Raw genomic sequence first — 14,728 nt, 5'->3', positions numbered from 1 at the left:
ATGAATTTTCAAATAAAGTTAGCTAAATATACTTACAAATATACAACCTCTAGCTTAATGTATACTACAAAAGTAATATTTTAAAATTATTTCATAAATATTAAAATATTTCCTTGGGGGTATATAAGCACACATATGCCTAAGTTATGAGAGTGTGGTGGAAAGAAATATCCTGTGAAATAACCTAGCCCTGAAAATGAATAACACAAACTACAGTCTCAAACACTCTTAGGACCTCCTTTCTCATCTACACTGCTTAGTACTGTTCTATGTTTACTATCACACCCTCCTGTGCATATCAGCTTTTGTTTCCTATCCTTTAAAATAAGTTTCTTCAAAAGGAGGAAACCTGAGCTTTATATTTAAACTGCAGCCACATAAAAAAGAACAGACCTTTCTTTCTGGAACTAAAGTTCACAATTCTAGGACAGAGCTCTCTGATTGCTAACACTATGGTAGATGCCCAGATGAGTCCATGAATATCGGACCAAACTGTTTAAAATGGCTGCTCCCGGACAACTATAAAGACATGGGAGAGAAATATTACTCAATGTTAAATTTATTCTATTGCTAAATTCTATGTTCCAAACAGAAAAAGCTATCTGTGAACATAAATATGTTAGTATGTGCACGTTCATTTTCCTCAAACCTCAGAGATAAGTTGTTTTCCCTCCATGTTTGGCTCTCTCTTTGTTCTATACACACACATACACACATGTCCTCTGATATACATGAGCAGGAATTTCTCTTCAGTCTGAACCTAGGAATAAAATTGTTAGGTCACAGAAAGAGATGATAAGTTTTAGTAACTGTTTCTTGGTACACATGGAGCCCTTAGTGCAAGGACATTTCTAACAGAGACCTCTGAACAGATACAAGATATATCTTGCTGTACTAAATACTAATTCTTAGAGCAGGTGAGAAAATAAGATGACTTTGGCACATAACAGTATTTGAGAAGATCTTTTAATTGCTTTGTACTTATTATAATTTTGCTTTCTGAAAAGGCTAATAACATATCTGGGGCCATAGCCCCAAAAAAAACAACAAAAGAAAAGGAAACAATGCATTTGTCTAATTGTTTTCATATATTTATTCACAGTTCTTCTGGATACTTTTTAAACGTATAAAATATTATATAATATTATGAATGAAAATGGAGATAAAAGAAGAAAATAAAGATGGGGATAAAATACCTGAGGCTAAAAAATGCATGTTACAATAATATATTCACCCATCAGTGATGAGGTATGCTTTTAAATCTAAGCTTTCTGATAGCTAGTGAAAAAAAAAAGAACTATTTCCAGCCACAAATTTCAAAATATCTATAAGCTTAAAATAAATCCATTACTTAAGAGAACTACAGTTCCTAATGGATCATGTAGGAGTTAATCTGGAGTGGGGAGATGCTTGCTGGAGGGAATAGGAAAATATAAATGATATGTTGTATATGGTATGTCAGGTCATTAAATAGAGTGATTAGAGAAGGCTTCATTGAAGAAGCGATATTAGAGTACAAAGCAGAAGGTAGTAAAAGAGCAGATTTTGTGTCTTTCTGGGGAGGGAGATCCTAGGTAGAGGACATAAGGCAAATGTACTAAGTTTGGAGTGTGTTTGGTCTGTTGGAGAAATAGTTTGTAGGCTAGTGGCTAAAAGAACAGAATCAAAACAGGCATTTTAGAATAATATAAGAAATTGGCTTTTATTTTCAGGGAGATGGGGAGCCACTAGAAAGTTGTAAGCTGACATATTTTAGAAGGGTAACTCTGTCTATTGTGTTGAAAATGGACTGAGACAGAGCAAGGTCTGAAACAGAAAGATCATTTGGGACATTATTGCTGTACTCTGGTCAAGAGATAATGTTGACATAGACCAAGTTGATAACAATAAAGGTAGTAAAGCAAAAAGGTCAAATCTGGTTATATTCTGTATATAATAGTATTTTCTCAGAAACTGGATATGGGACATGAGAGACAGTGAGTCAACAATGACTAATAAAATTTCTTCCTGGAAAAATTGCAAAGAAAGAGTTTCCTTTTTCTGATGTGAGAGAGACACCATGAGGAATAGGCATAGATGTGTGTGGGAAGATCCAAAGCTCATTATGATGAGATCTCAATTTGATTTGCTTATTCCACATATGAGTGGAGATGTGGAGGAGGCAGTTAGGATGTGTGTTTTTGGTCCAGAGAAGAGGAAAAAGAGATCTGGACTGGAGATTTATATTTGGGAGTCATGAGTCAAGAATATATATAAGCCTGGATGAGACAATCAAAAAAGAAAAAAAAATGCAGAATATATACAAAGAATAAAGTCATGGAGACAAGTATGAATAAGCAGGGGAGACCATGAGGGAACAAACAATGATGTGAACTAAGTCAGAAAAATAAGGTGTTCTGAAAGGTAAGTGAAAAGAGGTATATGAAGGAGAAGGTGATTAACTATGTGAAATGTTAGTGATAAAGTTGAAGATTGAGAACCAACTACCGAATTTAAGAACGTGGAGGCTCTTAATAAGAACTAGACAAAAACTTTTCTGGTGGGACATCGGGTTGAAAGCCTCACTGGAATATTTTCAAAAACATGTAAGTTGAGGTGTGGCAGAGGGAGTATGAGCTACTCTTTTGAGGAGTTGTGCTGTGAAGCAAAAACTCTTCATTTACTAACACAACAATGTCATATAACAGACATTCGGTCTTGAATGTGCTTTCATTAGATGAACGTCATTTTTCATCAGCTTTGAGAGCAGGGGATCTTTATGGGATCACTCAATAAGGTTGTATAGGGATTTGTTTAAACCGAGAGAAAAGATTTCTTAAGGTGGAGAGAACAGCAACTGCCCGGTGGGAGGAAATAGGGGATCTGGCTCAATTTTTTAACTGCCATTCTATAATCATTATGTTTTTTAAAAAGTGTATGGTATGGTCTGTTTGTTTATTTCAATTGCATCAGTTTGATGGTCTGAAAATAAAATCTTGCAGTATTCTGAGAGTCTGAACCTTCATCATTTTCATATGCCTGTGAATTGGATATAGTATAATTCACTTAGCGTTTATATTTTATCATTTAGCCCAGCTGATAGAGTAAGTAAATGCTGATAAGCATTTTAACCTCAGTAATATGACCTCCCTTACTTGCTAGCTTGTTCACTTTTATTTACGCCAGGAAGAAATGGCCTTTGCTTCATGACAAATTCTCAGTGATAACTGTGAATAAACTGTTGCCCCTCCCACTTTTATTTTCTGTTATGCATATGCACAATCTTCTCTTTTCTTCTGTTGGGTTTCATGTATGCTTCTTCTATCTCAGTTAAAAAAGTGATATTATATTTTAAAATGTGTGGCTAGTGTTCCAAATTTAATGAAGTAGTATGAATAACACCTTTATATGCTTCAATCCATACAAACTCCCATCCCAGTGACAGTGAGATGAAAAGTATTATTTATTAACTATGTGCCTTTACTTACATCCATTACTTTAGTTTTCATAACAATGCATATTGCTGATTACAAGAATCTGGGGAACTTGCCTAAGATCACAGATTTAGTAAGTAGTGGTGCCAAGATTTTGAACATAGATCTTTTGGCTTTAGGGCTGTCTTAGCTGTCTAATGCTGCATAACAATATTGAAATAAACAGTATTTTACAACAACACACATTTATCATTTCACAATTACTTTGGGCCTGGAGTCCAGGCATATCGTAACCAGGTTCTCTACTTACGGTGTCAACAAGACTATAATCAAGGTGTTGTCAAGGCTACAGTCTCAGCTGAGACTTGACTAGGGAAGCATCTGCTTCCAAGGTAACTCAGGCTTGGCAAAATCACCTTCCTTGTGGTTGTAGGACTGAAGTCTTCTGTATCTGACTGCCTGTCATCTGACTACCCTCAGCTCTTAAAGGCTGCCATCGTTCCTTGCCATGTGGGCCTCCCAACATGGCTAATTGTTTTGTCAAATCCAGCAAGGGAAAGAGAGAGAAAGAGCTTCAACAAGATAGTCACTAGACTCTCATGTAACATAACCACATAATGTACATGTAAATATAACTTCCCATTACCTTTGTCATATTATTTTGATTATAAGCAAGTCATAGGTCCCACCCACACTCGGGAAGGGAATCACATAAAACCAGGAGCCAGGCATATGGGGGTACCTTAAGAGTCTGTCAACCATGGAGCCATTTTAGCTTCTGTAAGCTCAGGATCCAGCTTCTTTCTTCAGAATTCTTCCCTCTGCCACAGTGGAAAGAAGGTACAATATTTGTCCCAGGGGATTCTAGGCTAGTATGTTCATTTCTTAAACTGATACTCCAAGTCTGACCTGAAGTTTTATTGGGTTATCCTTAATGTCAACTATCTATTCTCTTTTATGAGTTGTTAGCTATAAGGTCAGAGACTATATCTATATCTATTATTATGGCTATAATTTAGGAAAATTAGTTCTAAGTTCAGGTAGTTGATAATTACATTGTACTATTCTCCCTGTATCTTACTTTAGAATTGTTTCCATTTTAACCCTTTAAATGTTGTCAGAAAATTGTAGGGCACAAAAATCCAAATAATGAATTTATACATCAACTGGATTTTTGTGTGAGTTTCCCATGAACTCAAAACAAAACTAACAAGGTTTTCATAATTTCACATTTTTTTAAAGATTTATTTATTATTTATTTTATTTATGGCTGCATCGGGTCTTAGTTGTGGCACGCGGGATCTTTGTTGAAGTGTGCAGGATCTTTCATTACGGTGTGTAGGCTCTTTGTTGCAGCGCGTGGGCTTCTCTCTAGTTGTGGCACACAGGCTCCAGGGTTCGTGGGCTCTCTAGTTGTAGCATGTGGGTTCCAGAGCGTGTGGGCTCTATAGTTTGCGGCACGCAGTCTCTCTAGTTGAGGCATGTGAGCTCAGTAGTTGTGGTGTGTGGGCTTAGTTACCCCGCGCCATGTGGGATCTTAGTTCCCTGACCAGGGATCGAACCCGCGTCCCCTGCATTGTAAGGCAGATTCTTTACCACTGGACCACCAGGGAAGTCCCCGTAATTTCATATTTAAATTAAAAAGTTTGTGTATTTCCAAGGTGATCACAAGATACAGGGAAAGGATATCTAAACTATGAATTAGTAAACCTGGGATTTGGTCTTGGATATGGTTTTATTAGCTATGCCACCTTGGTCGGGTTATTTCAATGCTCAGGGTAGGGAAATTTAGAGATACCAGAGGTTTGGCTTCATTTTCTATATATATATGATATATATATGAGATGGTAGGTTCTTTTCTAATTCTAAAATTCTATGATCTTATTTTTAGTTGAGCAAATGAACATGCCTTCTACATCAAAATGCATAACATACATACATTTACTTAATACTTTATTTACAACAGAATAGAGATACTAGCAATTGTCTAAATGTCAAGATATTTGTATCAATTTCTAAGGAAAAGGTTAAGAATAGAAGGGAAAAAAAATCCCTTTATTCTTAAAGTTTTATACTTGTATGCCTATGCCATACTTGATATATCACCTGTCATGCATCATGAAGTAAAATATAAGTAAATAAAAGGTATTGTTACTTAAGTAATATGAGTGAAGTACACTCAAACAAAGCTGCCCATTTTGTAATGGTTTGTTCTTTTGAAGTAAATAAAATATAAATTTTAAAGACTAACATAGTTTTGCAAAGAAGTTTGCTTTTAGTTTTTGTAAGTTTTAGTTTCATCACTATTGACTTGATTGGTATCATTTTCCATCTTTAGCAAATATTGTATGTGGCTAATATATCCCCAGCATTCAAACACAGCCCAATTAATATTGCTATTTTCTTTATGAAGTTGCTGGATACACATATATTTCTTTCCCTTTTACCAAGTAGTTATCTAGATATGATATGAACATAGGCTTAGCTAAAATGTGTAGTTTATATAATTGTAAACCAAGAAGTGTGAAAAATCAAGAAAAGTCCAGGAAAGTTTCAACAAAGATGAGGATTTGAGCATAAGAAGAGTTTTACTTAGCCTGATAATCTTGGAATCTAGATTTTACTCAGTAAACAACTACATAATGGCCATGCTTACTGTTTAACCTCACTGAAAAACTATATATTAGCTATAATTTCACTTTTTAAAAAACTTTGTTTTAATCAAATAATGTACATTTGGAAGCTTTCTTTATGGTTTCATTTGCAAGGAGTAATATACAAGAAAAAGCAACGGATGCTTCTGCCTATATGATGTAGCTGAACATTCTTCTAGTTGACTTAACCTGGGGGAAGATTGTTGGGAGAGATTTTATGCAATTAATATTGGTTATACACCTTTGCATAATTAATTGTTTTCTAGCAAGTAGTGTGTTCTGTGCAAAGAGTGATTTTCTTATTTTAATGTTTGGAATGAACCCAAACAGTCAATTACTCTTTCCCTGTAGAACTTACTCTTTCAGAGTCATTGAATTAGGTTAATTAGAAAGGCAATGGACCCCTCTCCTCACTGCCACCGCCATAGCATTTTTAGAGAGTAACCCACTTGTGTTATAACTGCCTATTTAAAGAAGCAAATACAATTTTCAGGAAAATATTAAATATCCAGTTATGATTTAGTTCCTATAATAAACGTGTGTGTGGGTGTGTGGGTGTGTGTGTGTTTAGTCCCTAATAGAACCAAATGTGTGCTGGGGATGAGTAAAAAGTGTTCAAGCTAAAGATCACTACTACTATGAATTTGTTGAATAAGATCCTTTTCTTGCCATCAAATCTAATTTTAGTTTCTATGAGCAAAATCAAAATTGAAGTTAGAAAGTGGTAAGAGTGGGTCACTCCCTAGTGATAGCAGGGATTGCCTATCAATCCTTGGATGGATTGCCATCCACCAGAGACAAAGAGTTATCTTTACAAGTTTACCTAGAGTGAGCATTCTCTCCCTGCCTTCTAACTTCCCAGAGTGATTACTTTGCATTCAAATCTTTTGGACCCCTATAAATTCTTCAGATGGCTTGTCACACATGCCTTAGCTTTGTGACATGAAGAGTAGACTTGGTTTGTAAAAACTTCTGGGACATAAAATAAGTCATTTTGCTTTAGTTTCAAATGCTTTTGCTTCCAAAATGGAGTTAATATAATATAATTAATATACAATATAAATATATATAATATAATTAATAACATTAACAACAATAAACATAATTCACATTTGTCAAATGCTTATTCTGTACCAGGGACTGCAATCAGTACTTCACATGCATTATCTCATTTAGTCATCAGATCAACCCAACAGCTCTTCTTTGATGCAAATTATCTTATACACATTGGTAAATAGGGGAATGGAGTTGGTATAAGGAAGCGATTTTATTGATTCATATGTTATTTTACAGTATATTTATGTTTTAACGTATTCTGGGCACATTTTTATCATAGTTAAAAATAAATAGCTATGTAAGCAGATCTTAAGAAAAAAGCTGAAAATCTGCAGCACCTTTATTTAATGCAAGTAGAGTTTACATTAGTGGTTATGATTGATAATATGTTAATATGGAGAAGCTGTGGGTACAGATGAAGGAGGTGTGAAATTATTTTTCTGAGTTTAAAACAGTAGATTAATGAAGAAAGCTAAATGCTAGATCGAATTTTCAATTTCATTGAAAAAAATCTGCATTTAGAAGCAAATGACCCTCAATACCTACTTCTTGAAGGAAGAAGCATAAACCCCAATATTTAAGGCTGTAAATATTGACTATGATGTTTGAAGAAAATATCATTAAATATTTAACTGTGCTAGTATTTTGACTGTGACTGTTTCAGCTTTCGTTAGTGCTTTCGATACAAGAATACAAGTTTTTTTTCCAAGTACATATATATGGTGCTAGTATTTTGACTGTGACTGTTTCAGCTTTCGTTAGTGCTTTCGATACAAGAATAAAAGTTTTTTTTTCAAGTACATACATATGGTACTATAATAAAAAATACCTCTTCTATTGTGGTATTGATTTTTGATTTTGTAGAAGAGAGAAATTGAAGGTGAGTAGTTACATAATCTGTCCACTTTCACATGGCTCTTAAATGGTGGATCCAGGATTAGATTCTAACTCTGTCAGTTCCAGGGCCAGCTCTTTTCACTTCTATGACATGAGTGTCAAACTAAGTGAATTCCTTTTTCCTGATTTCAACCATTGTTTATTATGCCTTCCCTTCGTGTACCTGCATAGAGTGTATGTACACTAGAGAAAGACCTGCTATTACTGCTGTTATGCATTATGAGTCAAGGCATAAATGTTAATGTTAGTTGACCTACTTATTATACTTCATTTTTTTCTTAATCAGAAAATATCCCCTTTAATTTCTTAATTGCATATTGAAAACACAGACCAAAATATTTTTCAAAGGTTAGTTGTGTGAAGTATTTGTAAAAGAGTGTATACTCAGGCCTAGAACATATTTGTAGACCAGAAAATGCCATCATTGTCTGATCTGTACTTTTGGATGTAATATCTGTAGATTATATATTTGCTAGTTGAGTAAAAAAATAGCAGGATCAGTTTCACTCATATATTTACATACATGTGTACTAGTATGTGAAAAAGTAGAAGTAAATAATCTGCCATTTAGAAAAGTATGTGTGTGAGTGTGTATTTAAACATTATTTAGATATATTGTTATAAAAGAATGGTTCATTTCGACATTCCCTAGTGAGATAAAGCTCATTAGTAATAACATGATAAAGAAATATAGATTATTATTACTATTAACTTGCTGAGAAAAATCTTCCAGAGACCCCCCTTTTATTTGTAATTATGCAATGATATAACATTGAAGCCAATTTTGTGCCTTATGAAAATGCAGCGATACATATTACATTATTATTCTTCAAGCTAGATTCATATTTATAGATTATCTATATATTCTTGTATGCTATCCTAAGGCAATGAATTTTCTAGATATGTGCCATTTATTCTAATGTCCTTAGGAGGGTACATTTTATTTGCATGACCACATCTCTTCTTTATGCCATAAGTTTAATAAAATGGATCAGCTGAAAATGATTGCTGTAAGCTATAGTGCATTATTGTTTGTCAAAGGGATCATTGCAGCATGGGAAAAAAGAGGGGATTTGAATTGCATCAGTGCTGTTTGCATTCAATTTTTAAAACAGATGGAATCTTTAACGGAGTTGGAGAGATTAGAGATCTCTCGCTTCAGCTCTTACTCAACAAATGTCTACAGTTCAGCCCACTGAAAGAATAATAAGAAAGCAAACATTGAAATGTTACATTAAAATAGTATGTTGTTCTAGTTGAGTACCCCAGACATGTCTTAGAGAAGAATGGCTTCTATTGTGTATCTGAACACTAGTTTTGTCTTTCACATTAAGATTTATGGTTTATGGATTTGCTCTAAGATAAAAGATAAAGAAGCAGTTCTCACCATGGGAGTCTCTGCTACTTCTTTATCTCTTCCTTATTCTTCCTTTCTCTTATTTTCAGGATATCTCTTTTCATATCAGAAGTCTTACTGGGTGAATTGAAGTATCAGCCTCTGTTATTATAGGCTTTCCTTTTGTTCAGGATAAAATTCAGTGATAACTCCTGTGAGAAGTGATGGACAGGGCGGGGAACAGATTCATGCTGTTAAAAGGATACAAGAAATAGATGATGAGACTCACCAAGTGTTTGAATCTGTCTCCCACCTCATCTCCCAAAAATATCATTTATAAATAGCATTATAAAGGTATTTTTGCCTTTTTGAAGCAGGACATTTTCTATATCATGGCAGATATAAAGTCGAATATCTTCTGTTTTGAAACAGATTTGCAAGTCAGCTGGGGTTTAAGCGTATGATCTTTGTTAAAGAATGCATACAGGTAGAATATATTTTCAAGTAACTCTCTTTGGTTTGCAGGTACTATTCTGGTGGATAACATGCTGATCAAAGGGACTGCTGGAGGACCAGACCCAACCATAGAACTCTCTTTAAAGGACAACATGGATTACTGGGTATTGTTGGATCCTGTTAAACAAATGCTTTTCCTGAACAGCACGGGCAGAGTTCTGGATAGAGATGTTAGTACATTTTTTTTCTTTGTCCCTCTGTTACAACTTTATCATCATTTAAATATCTGCATGTATTTGTTGATATATCAAATTTTTGTTATATAATTTGAGTTTATTTTCTGTGTTCATACACAAAAACATTTTTTTTAACTTCTTGAAAGAAGAATAAGAAAGGAAGAGGGACCATCTGTGTCTGAGAGAACCATTGTGTTTCTCTTCTGACATCCTGGAAGCTTGTCGACTTCTGAATAAGGAGAGAACAGAGTGCTCAGAATAAAGGGGTGGTAACCTTGGAAGAGCAAGATAAGCACAGCCCAATTCATGGCAGAATTTGAGAATACAACTACATGTTGGCTTGAGGACAGAAACTTTAGTTGAACTACTAACAGGAGGATGCTCTTCAAGCAGTAAGCATTCATTGAGAGATGAATGGCAATGTGCTTATAGAGCTGAAAAAACTTAAAAGAAGGTGAGCAGAAGTTTCCTGGCAATGCCCCAATCCAGATGCTCTCAGGCAGTATGACCTAAGTATTTAGGTATTAATAATACCTAAATAACCAAAGTTAAATGTCTTCTTTCTGAAAAAGTTAAAAAACTTGAGTAGATTTAAGTAGCTCTGTAATGTAACTTTAGTCTCACTTATTTGCATTCTAGTCTTGAGTGCAGAGAAAAGTGTGTGTATGTATGTGTGCGGGTGTTATAACCAGTAATTGTACAGGACCTTGGGAAAACTTGAGAAGTACATCTAAACATGCCTACTCTCAAATTTCCACTTTATAAAATCGAAATGTCAGATATTCAACCTAGTGAACCTGAATCATATCACTACAGTGTTCGGGGTTTATGATCCACTTTAAATATGTGTGAGGTAGATGATCCCTAATCTATTTCACATCTAAAATTCAGAGTCTTTAAGAGCTTTGTGTTGAGGTGGGCAGTAATAGGACTCTTCCACCAGGATGGGCTGCCCTTGTACACTGGGGGAGACCCATAATTCAGCTGACTGAGCAGAGGGGACAGATGTGAGAGGAGGATATCAGTGGAGAATAGGAATGCGTTGGCTCAACCTAGGGGGGAAAAGGTCATCCTTGATGCTGTTCCCATCTCCACCATTGCCCTCACTCACTATGTCCTTTCATCATGGCAACATTTTTCACACCCCACAATTTACAGTTTTGTCTGGGTGGTTAAGAAGGCGTAAAACGGAATAAGGACAGTTGTTATCTTAGAATTTATCTTGCCTTATCTTATCTTATAATAAGTCTGGCTTTTATGAAAGCAATTTGGATAATGGCACAAACTTGCAAGCTGCAAGAGTCTCCCCAAGCTGTGTTACTCACAGGCATCCTTCTTTTTTTAAATTACATTATACTATATTATATTACACCTGGTTTCAGGTGTACAGCATTATAGTTCAAAATCTGTTTACACTACAGAGTGATCACCACCACAAGTCTAGTTATCATCCATCATCGTATGGTTGACCCCCTTTACTTATTTTGCCCACTCCCCACAAGGCATCCTTTACTGGCTTTAAGTAGGAACACTCATATCCAAGTCATATGAATTTTATAATGTAACATGTTTGGAGAATTATAGAATATTTATCTATTTTAGGCCACTGTCATTTTATATTTTGTTTCCTTTTTTAAAATCACCTATGATTATGATAATTTACTTGTTTACTGGTAAATTACTTTCTTTTTGGAATCAGTTTTTTTTCCTCAATTTGATATTAAAAAGCACAAGTTCTAGGTCTGATTTATGAGTCAAAGGAAAAGATAACCTTCAGTATTCATAAAATGCACTTCATCTCTCCAACCTACAACATTGTTTTAATTTTAATTACTTACCAAAAATTATCTTCACTTTTTAAGATACTTGTCTGTTTCCTTGGTATTATTGTTTTTTTTAATTTCTGATAAGGGCAGCATTTATTGGACATTGGGTAAACTGAAATAGTATCATGGGAATACACTTAAAAATTGATTTGACCTGAAAGAAGTAATTACAAAAATGTGCATACGTATCATTTAAAGAACAGTCCAGGCTTGTTCTTTAACACAATAATCAAAAATAATTTCCTTTCCATTTAAAATGTTCTTTTGGATTAGAAATGCTATGGTTAAGTTAAACTTGAAAAGATGTTTTATAAATTAAAGTGTTGTCATTGGACACCTACCTGAAATTAGCTAAAGATGCTGGAGAATAGGACACCTAAAGAATATTAAATGTTAAATGAATATGGCAGAGGGAAATCTGTAAAGAAAAACAAAAGAAAACAAAAATATGCTTACATATTTGCAATGTATTTACCATTCGGCAAATCAACTTATTGAAATAATGACAAAATAGTAAATAAAAGATGTTCTAAACATTTATCTAATTATTTAGATAATTTATTTATAATTATATCTAATTATCTAGATAAATAATTATATAATTATTTATCTAAGTGAATTCAAGCCTGTATAGTTAAAGAATGTCATGACAAAGATCTAACATTGCCATTTTGTACAAGTACTCTCATAGGGTGGTGGGACTTACAAAACCTGAATTAAAATAGACACAGGACTTGAGCCTTCTATGAGTAGGGGCACTTTGCAGCTTTTTTTTTTTTTTCCAGATAGAATTTGTGACCATAGAAGGAGTGACAGATAAATAATAAGACATTATGCCTTTATTTTCTTTCCTGGCAGCATTAGTTGAGAAAGATTGATGAGGAAAATTCTTTCAGTTCAGGGTAAAAAATAATAATGTTAATTAAGAATGTCCTCAATCCAGAAAATCAAAGTGTGAGATTAAATGGTTTCTGTTACAAAATTAAGATGGTGGAGCCCTCACTGACAGAGAAATCAGGAAGAAGAGAGGAAAAGCCAGATAGTAATACCAAACGTAAGATCAAGGCAAGATTAACTAGATAGAGCACATATTTTTAATATAGTATCATTTAAAGTAAGCTGAGTATAGATGCTTTACAGAATTATTGAATGTTAGAGCTGAAAGGAAACAAAGTTTTGCTAATTCAATATTTTCTTTCATAAACTACTGTGCAGTAGATTTAGAGATAAATATATAGGTAAAGGGCCAGTCTTTAAAATTTAGCACTTGTCTATGGTAAAATGAGAAAAATGAAGCAAAATAAAACAGAGGAGTGATTTTATTTTTTCCCAAAGTTAAGTGTATTCATTTTATTCTGATATCATCCCCTTTTTACATTTTTAGATTATTTGTTTTAGTTCTGTGAAAAATGCCATGATTATTTTGATAGGGATTGTATTGAATCTGTAGATTGCTTTAGATAGTATGGGCATTTTAACAATATTAATTATTCCAATCCACAAAAAAGGTATATCCTTCCATTTATTTGTGTCATCTTCCATTTCTTTCATCAACGTCTTAGAGTTCTCAGAGTACAGATCTTTTATCTCCTTGGTTAAATTTATTCCTAGGTATTTATTCTGTTTAATGCAGTTGTGAATAGGATTGTTTACTTGATTTCTCTTTCTGATAGTTCATTATTAATGTATAGAAATGCAACAGAGTTCTGTATATTAAATTTGTTGTATCCTGAAACTGTACTGAATTTATTTATTAGTTATAGTAATTTTTTGGTGAAGTCTTTAGTGTTTTCTACATATAGTATTATGTCATCTGCAAATAGTGACAGTTTTACTTCTTCCCTTCCAATTTGGATATCTTTTATTTATTTTATCTTGTCTAGTTGCTGGCACTAGGACTTGCAATACTATGGTGAACAAAAGTGCTGAGAGTAGCATCCTTGTCTTATTCTTGATCTTAGAGGAAAAGCTTTCAGCTTTTCACCATTAGGTATGATGTTAGCTGTGAGTTTGTCATAAATGGCCATTATTGAACAGGCTGGCTCAGGCTGCGGCCGTGGCAAGTTGCATCGTTTCCCAGTCTGTCTGAACGTCGCCACCTGAGACAGAGCCAGGATGTTCGGGATGCTGAGCAGCAACTTTGAGGATGATCCCTTCTTCTCTGATTCATTTATGGCACACTGAGAAAGTATGCGACAGATGATGAGAAATTTTTCTGAACCTTTTGGAAGAGACATGTTCAGCATCTCTGATTGTAGAGGAAGAGCTTGTAACCATACGAGACATGAGGATGGAGAAAACTCCTTGACTTGTACAGATGTCAACCCTCTTCAGGCAATGGACCAAATAATGTTAAATATACAAAACAGTATGCAGGAATTACAAAGAAACTTTGGTCACTTTTCAATGGATCCAAATGGACATTTGTTTAGTTCTTCCTCAATTATGACTTATTCCAAAGTAGGAGATGAACAACCAAAGGTTTTCCAGACCTCAACTCAAACTCGCAGGGCTCCAGGAGGAATAAAGGAAAGTAGGAGAGCACTGAGAGATTCTGAGAGTGGACTAGAAAAAATGGCTGTTGGTCATCACCTTCATGACCGAGCTCATGTCATTAAAAAGTCAAAGAACAGCAAGACTGGAGATGAAGAGGTCAATCAAGAGTTCATCAATATGAATGAAAGTGATGCTCATGCTTTTGATGATGAGTGGCAAAATGAGATTCTGAAGTACAAACCAAGTGGACAATGGCTCAATCTAGAAAACTCTGGGATGTGAAGCATTGGTCATGAGAATTCAGAATCCCAAGAACTTAAAAGAAGGGAGAAATTTCATCAAAGTCCAGCCATTGAAC

General features: G+C 34.5%; 2 protein-coding genes across 18 annotated transcripts in view; both read left to right on the top strand.

Annotated features, from left to right (window-relative positions):
* Positions 1 to 14,728, top strand: part of PCDH15 (protocadherin related 15) — a 712,410-nt gene that overhangs the window by 248,285 nt on the left and 449,397 nt on the right. For all 17 annotated transcript variants that reach the window (XM_061195806.1, XM_061195799.1, XM_061195791.1 and 14 more), the window contains one exon: positions 9,882 to 10,042. In XM_061195806.1, coding sequence (XP_061051789.1) covers positions 9,882 to 10,042 — 161 coding nt within the window. The remainder of the gene's footprint in view (positions 1 to 9,881; positions 10,043 to 14,728) is intronic.
* Positions 14,065 to 14,652, top strand: LOC133094940 (myeloid leukemia factor 1-like). Its single transcript, XM_061195683.1, has one exon. The coding sequence runs from the start codon at positions 14,065 to 14,067 to the stop codon at positions 14,650 to 14,652; it is 588 nt and encodes a 195-aa protein (XP_061051666.1).

This window comes from Eubalaena glacialis, chromosome 1, assembly GCF_028564815.1.
Source record: "Eubalaena glacialis isolate mEubGla1 chromosome 1, mEubGla1.1.hap2.+ XY, whole genome shotgun sequence".
Taxonomy (NCBI): domain Eukaryota; kingdom Metazoa; phylum Chordata; class Mammalia; order Artiodactyla; family Balaenidae; genus Eubalaena; species Eubalaena glacialis.
The sequence above is the reverse complement of the archived record's forward strand: the minus strand, read 5'-3'. Positions and strand labels throughout refer to the sequence as shown.

What these genes read in the sequence shown, in the direction of transcription:
- LOC133094940 (XM_061195683.1), top strand. Translation starts at nt 14,065, where the DNA reads ATGCGACAGATGATGAGAAATTTTTCTGAACCTTTTGGAAGAGACATG.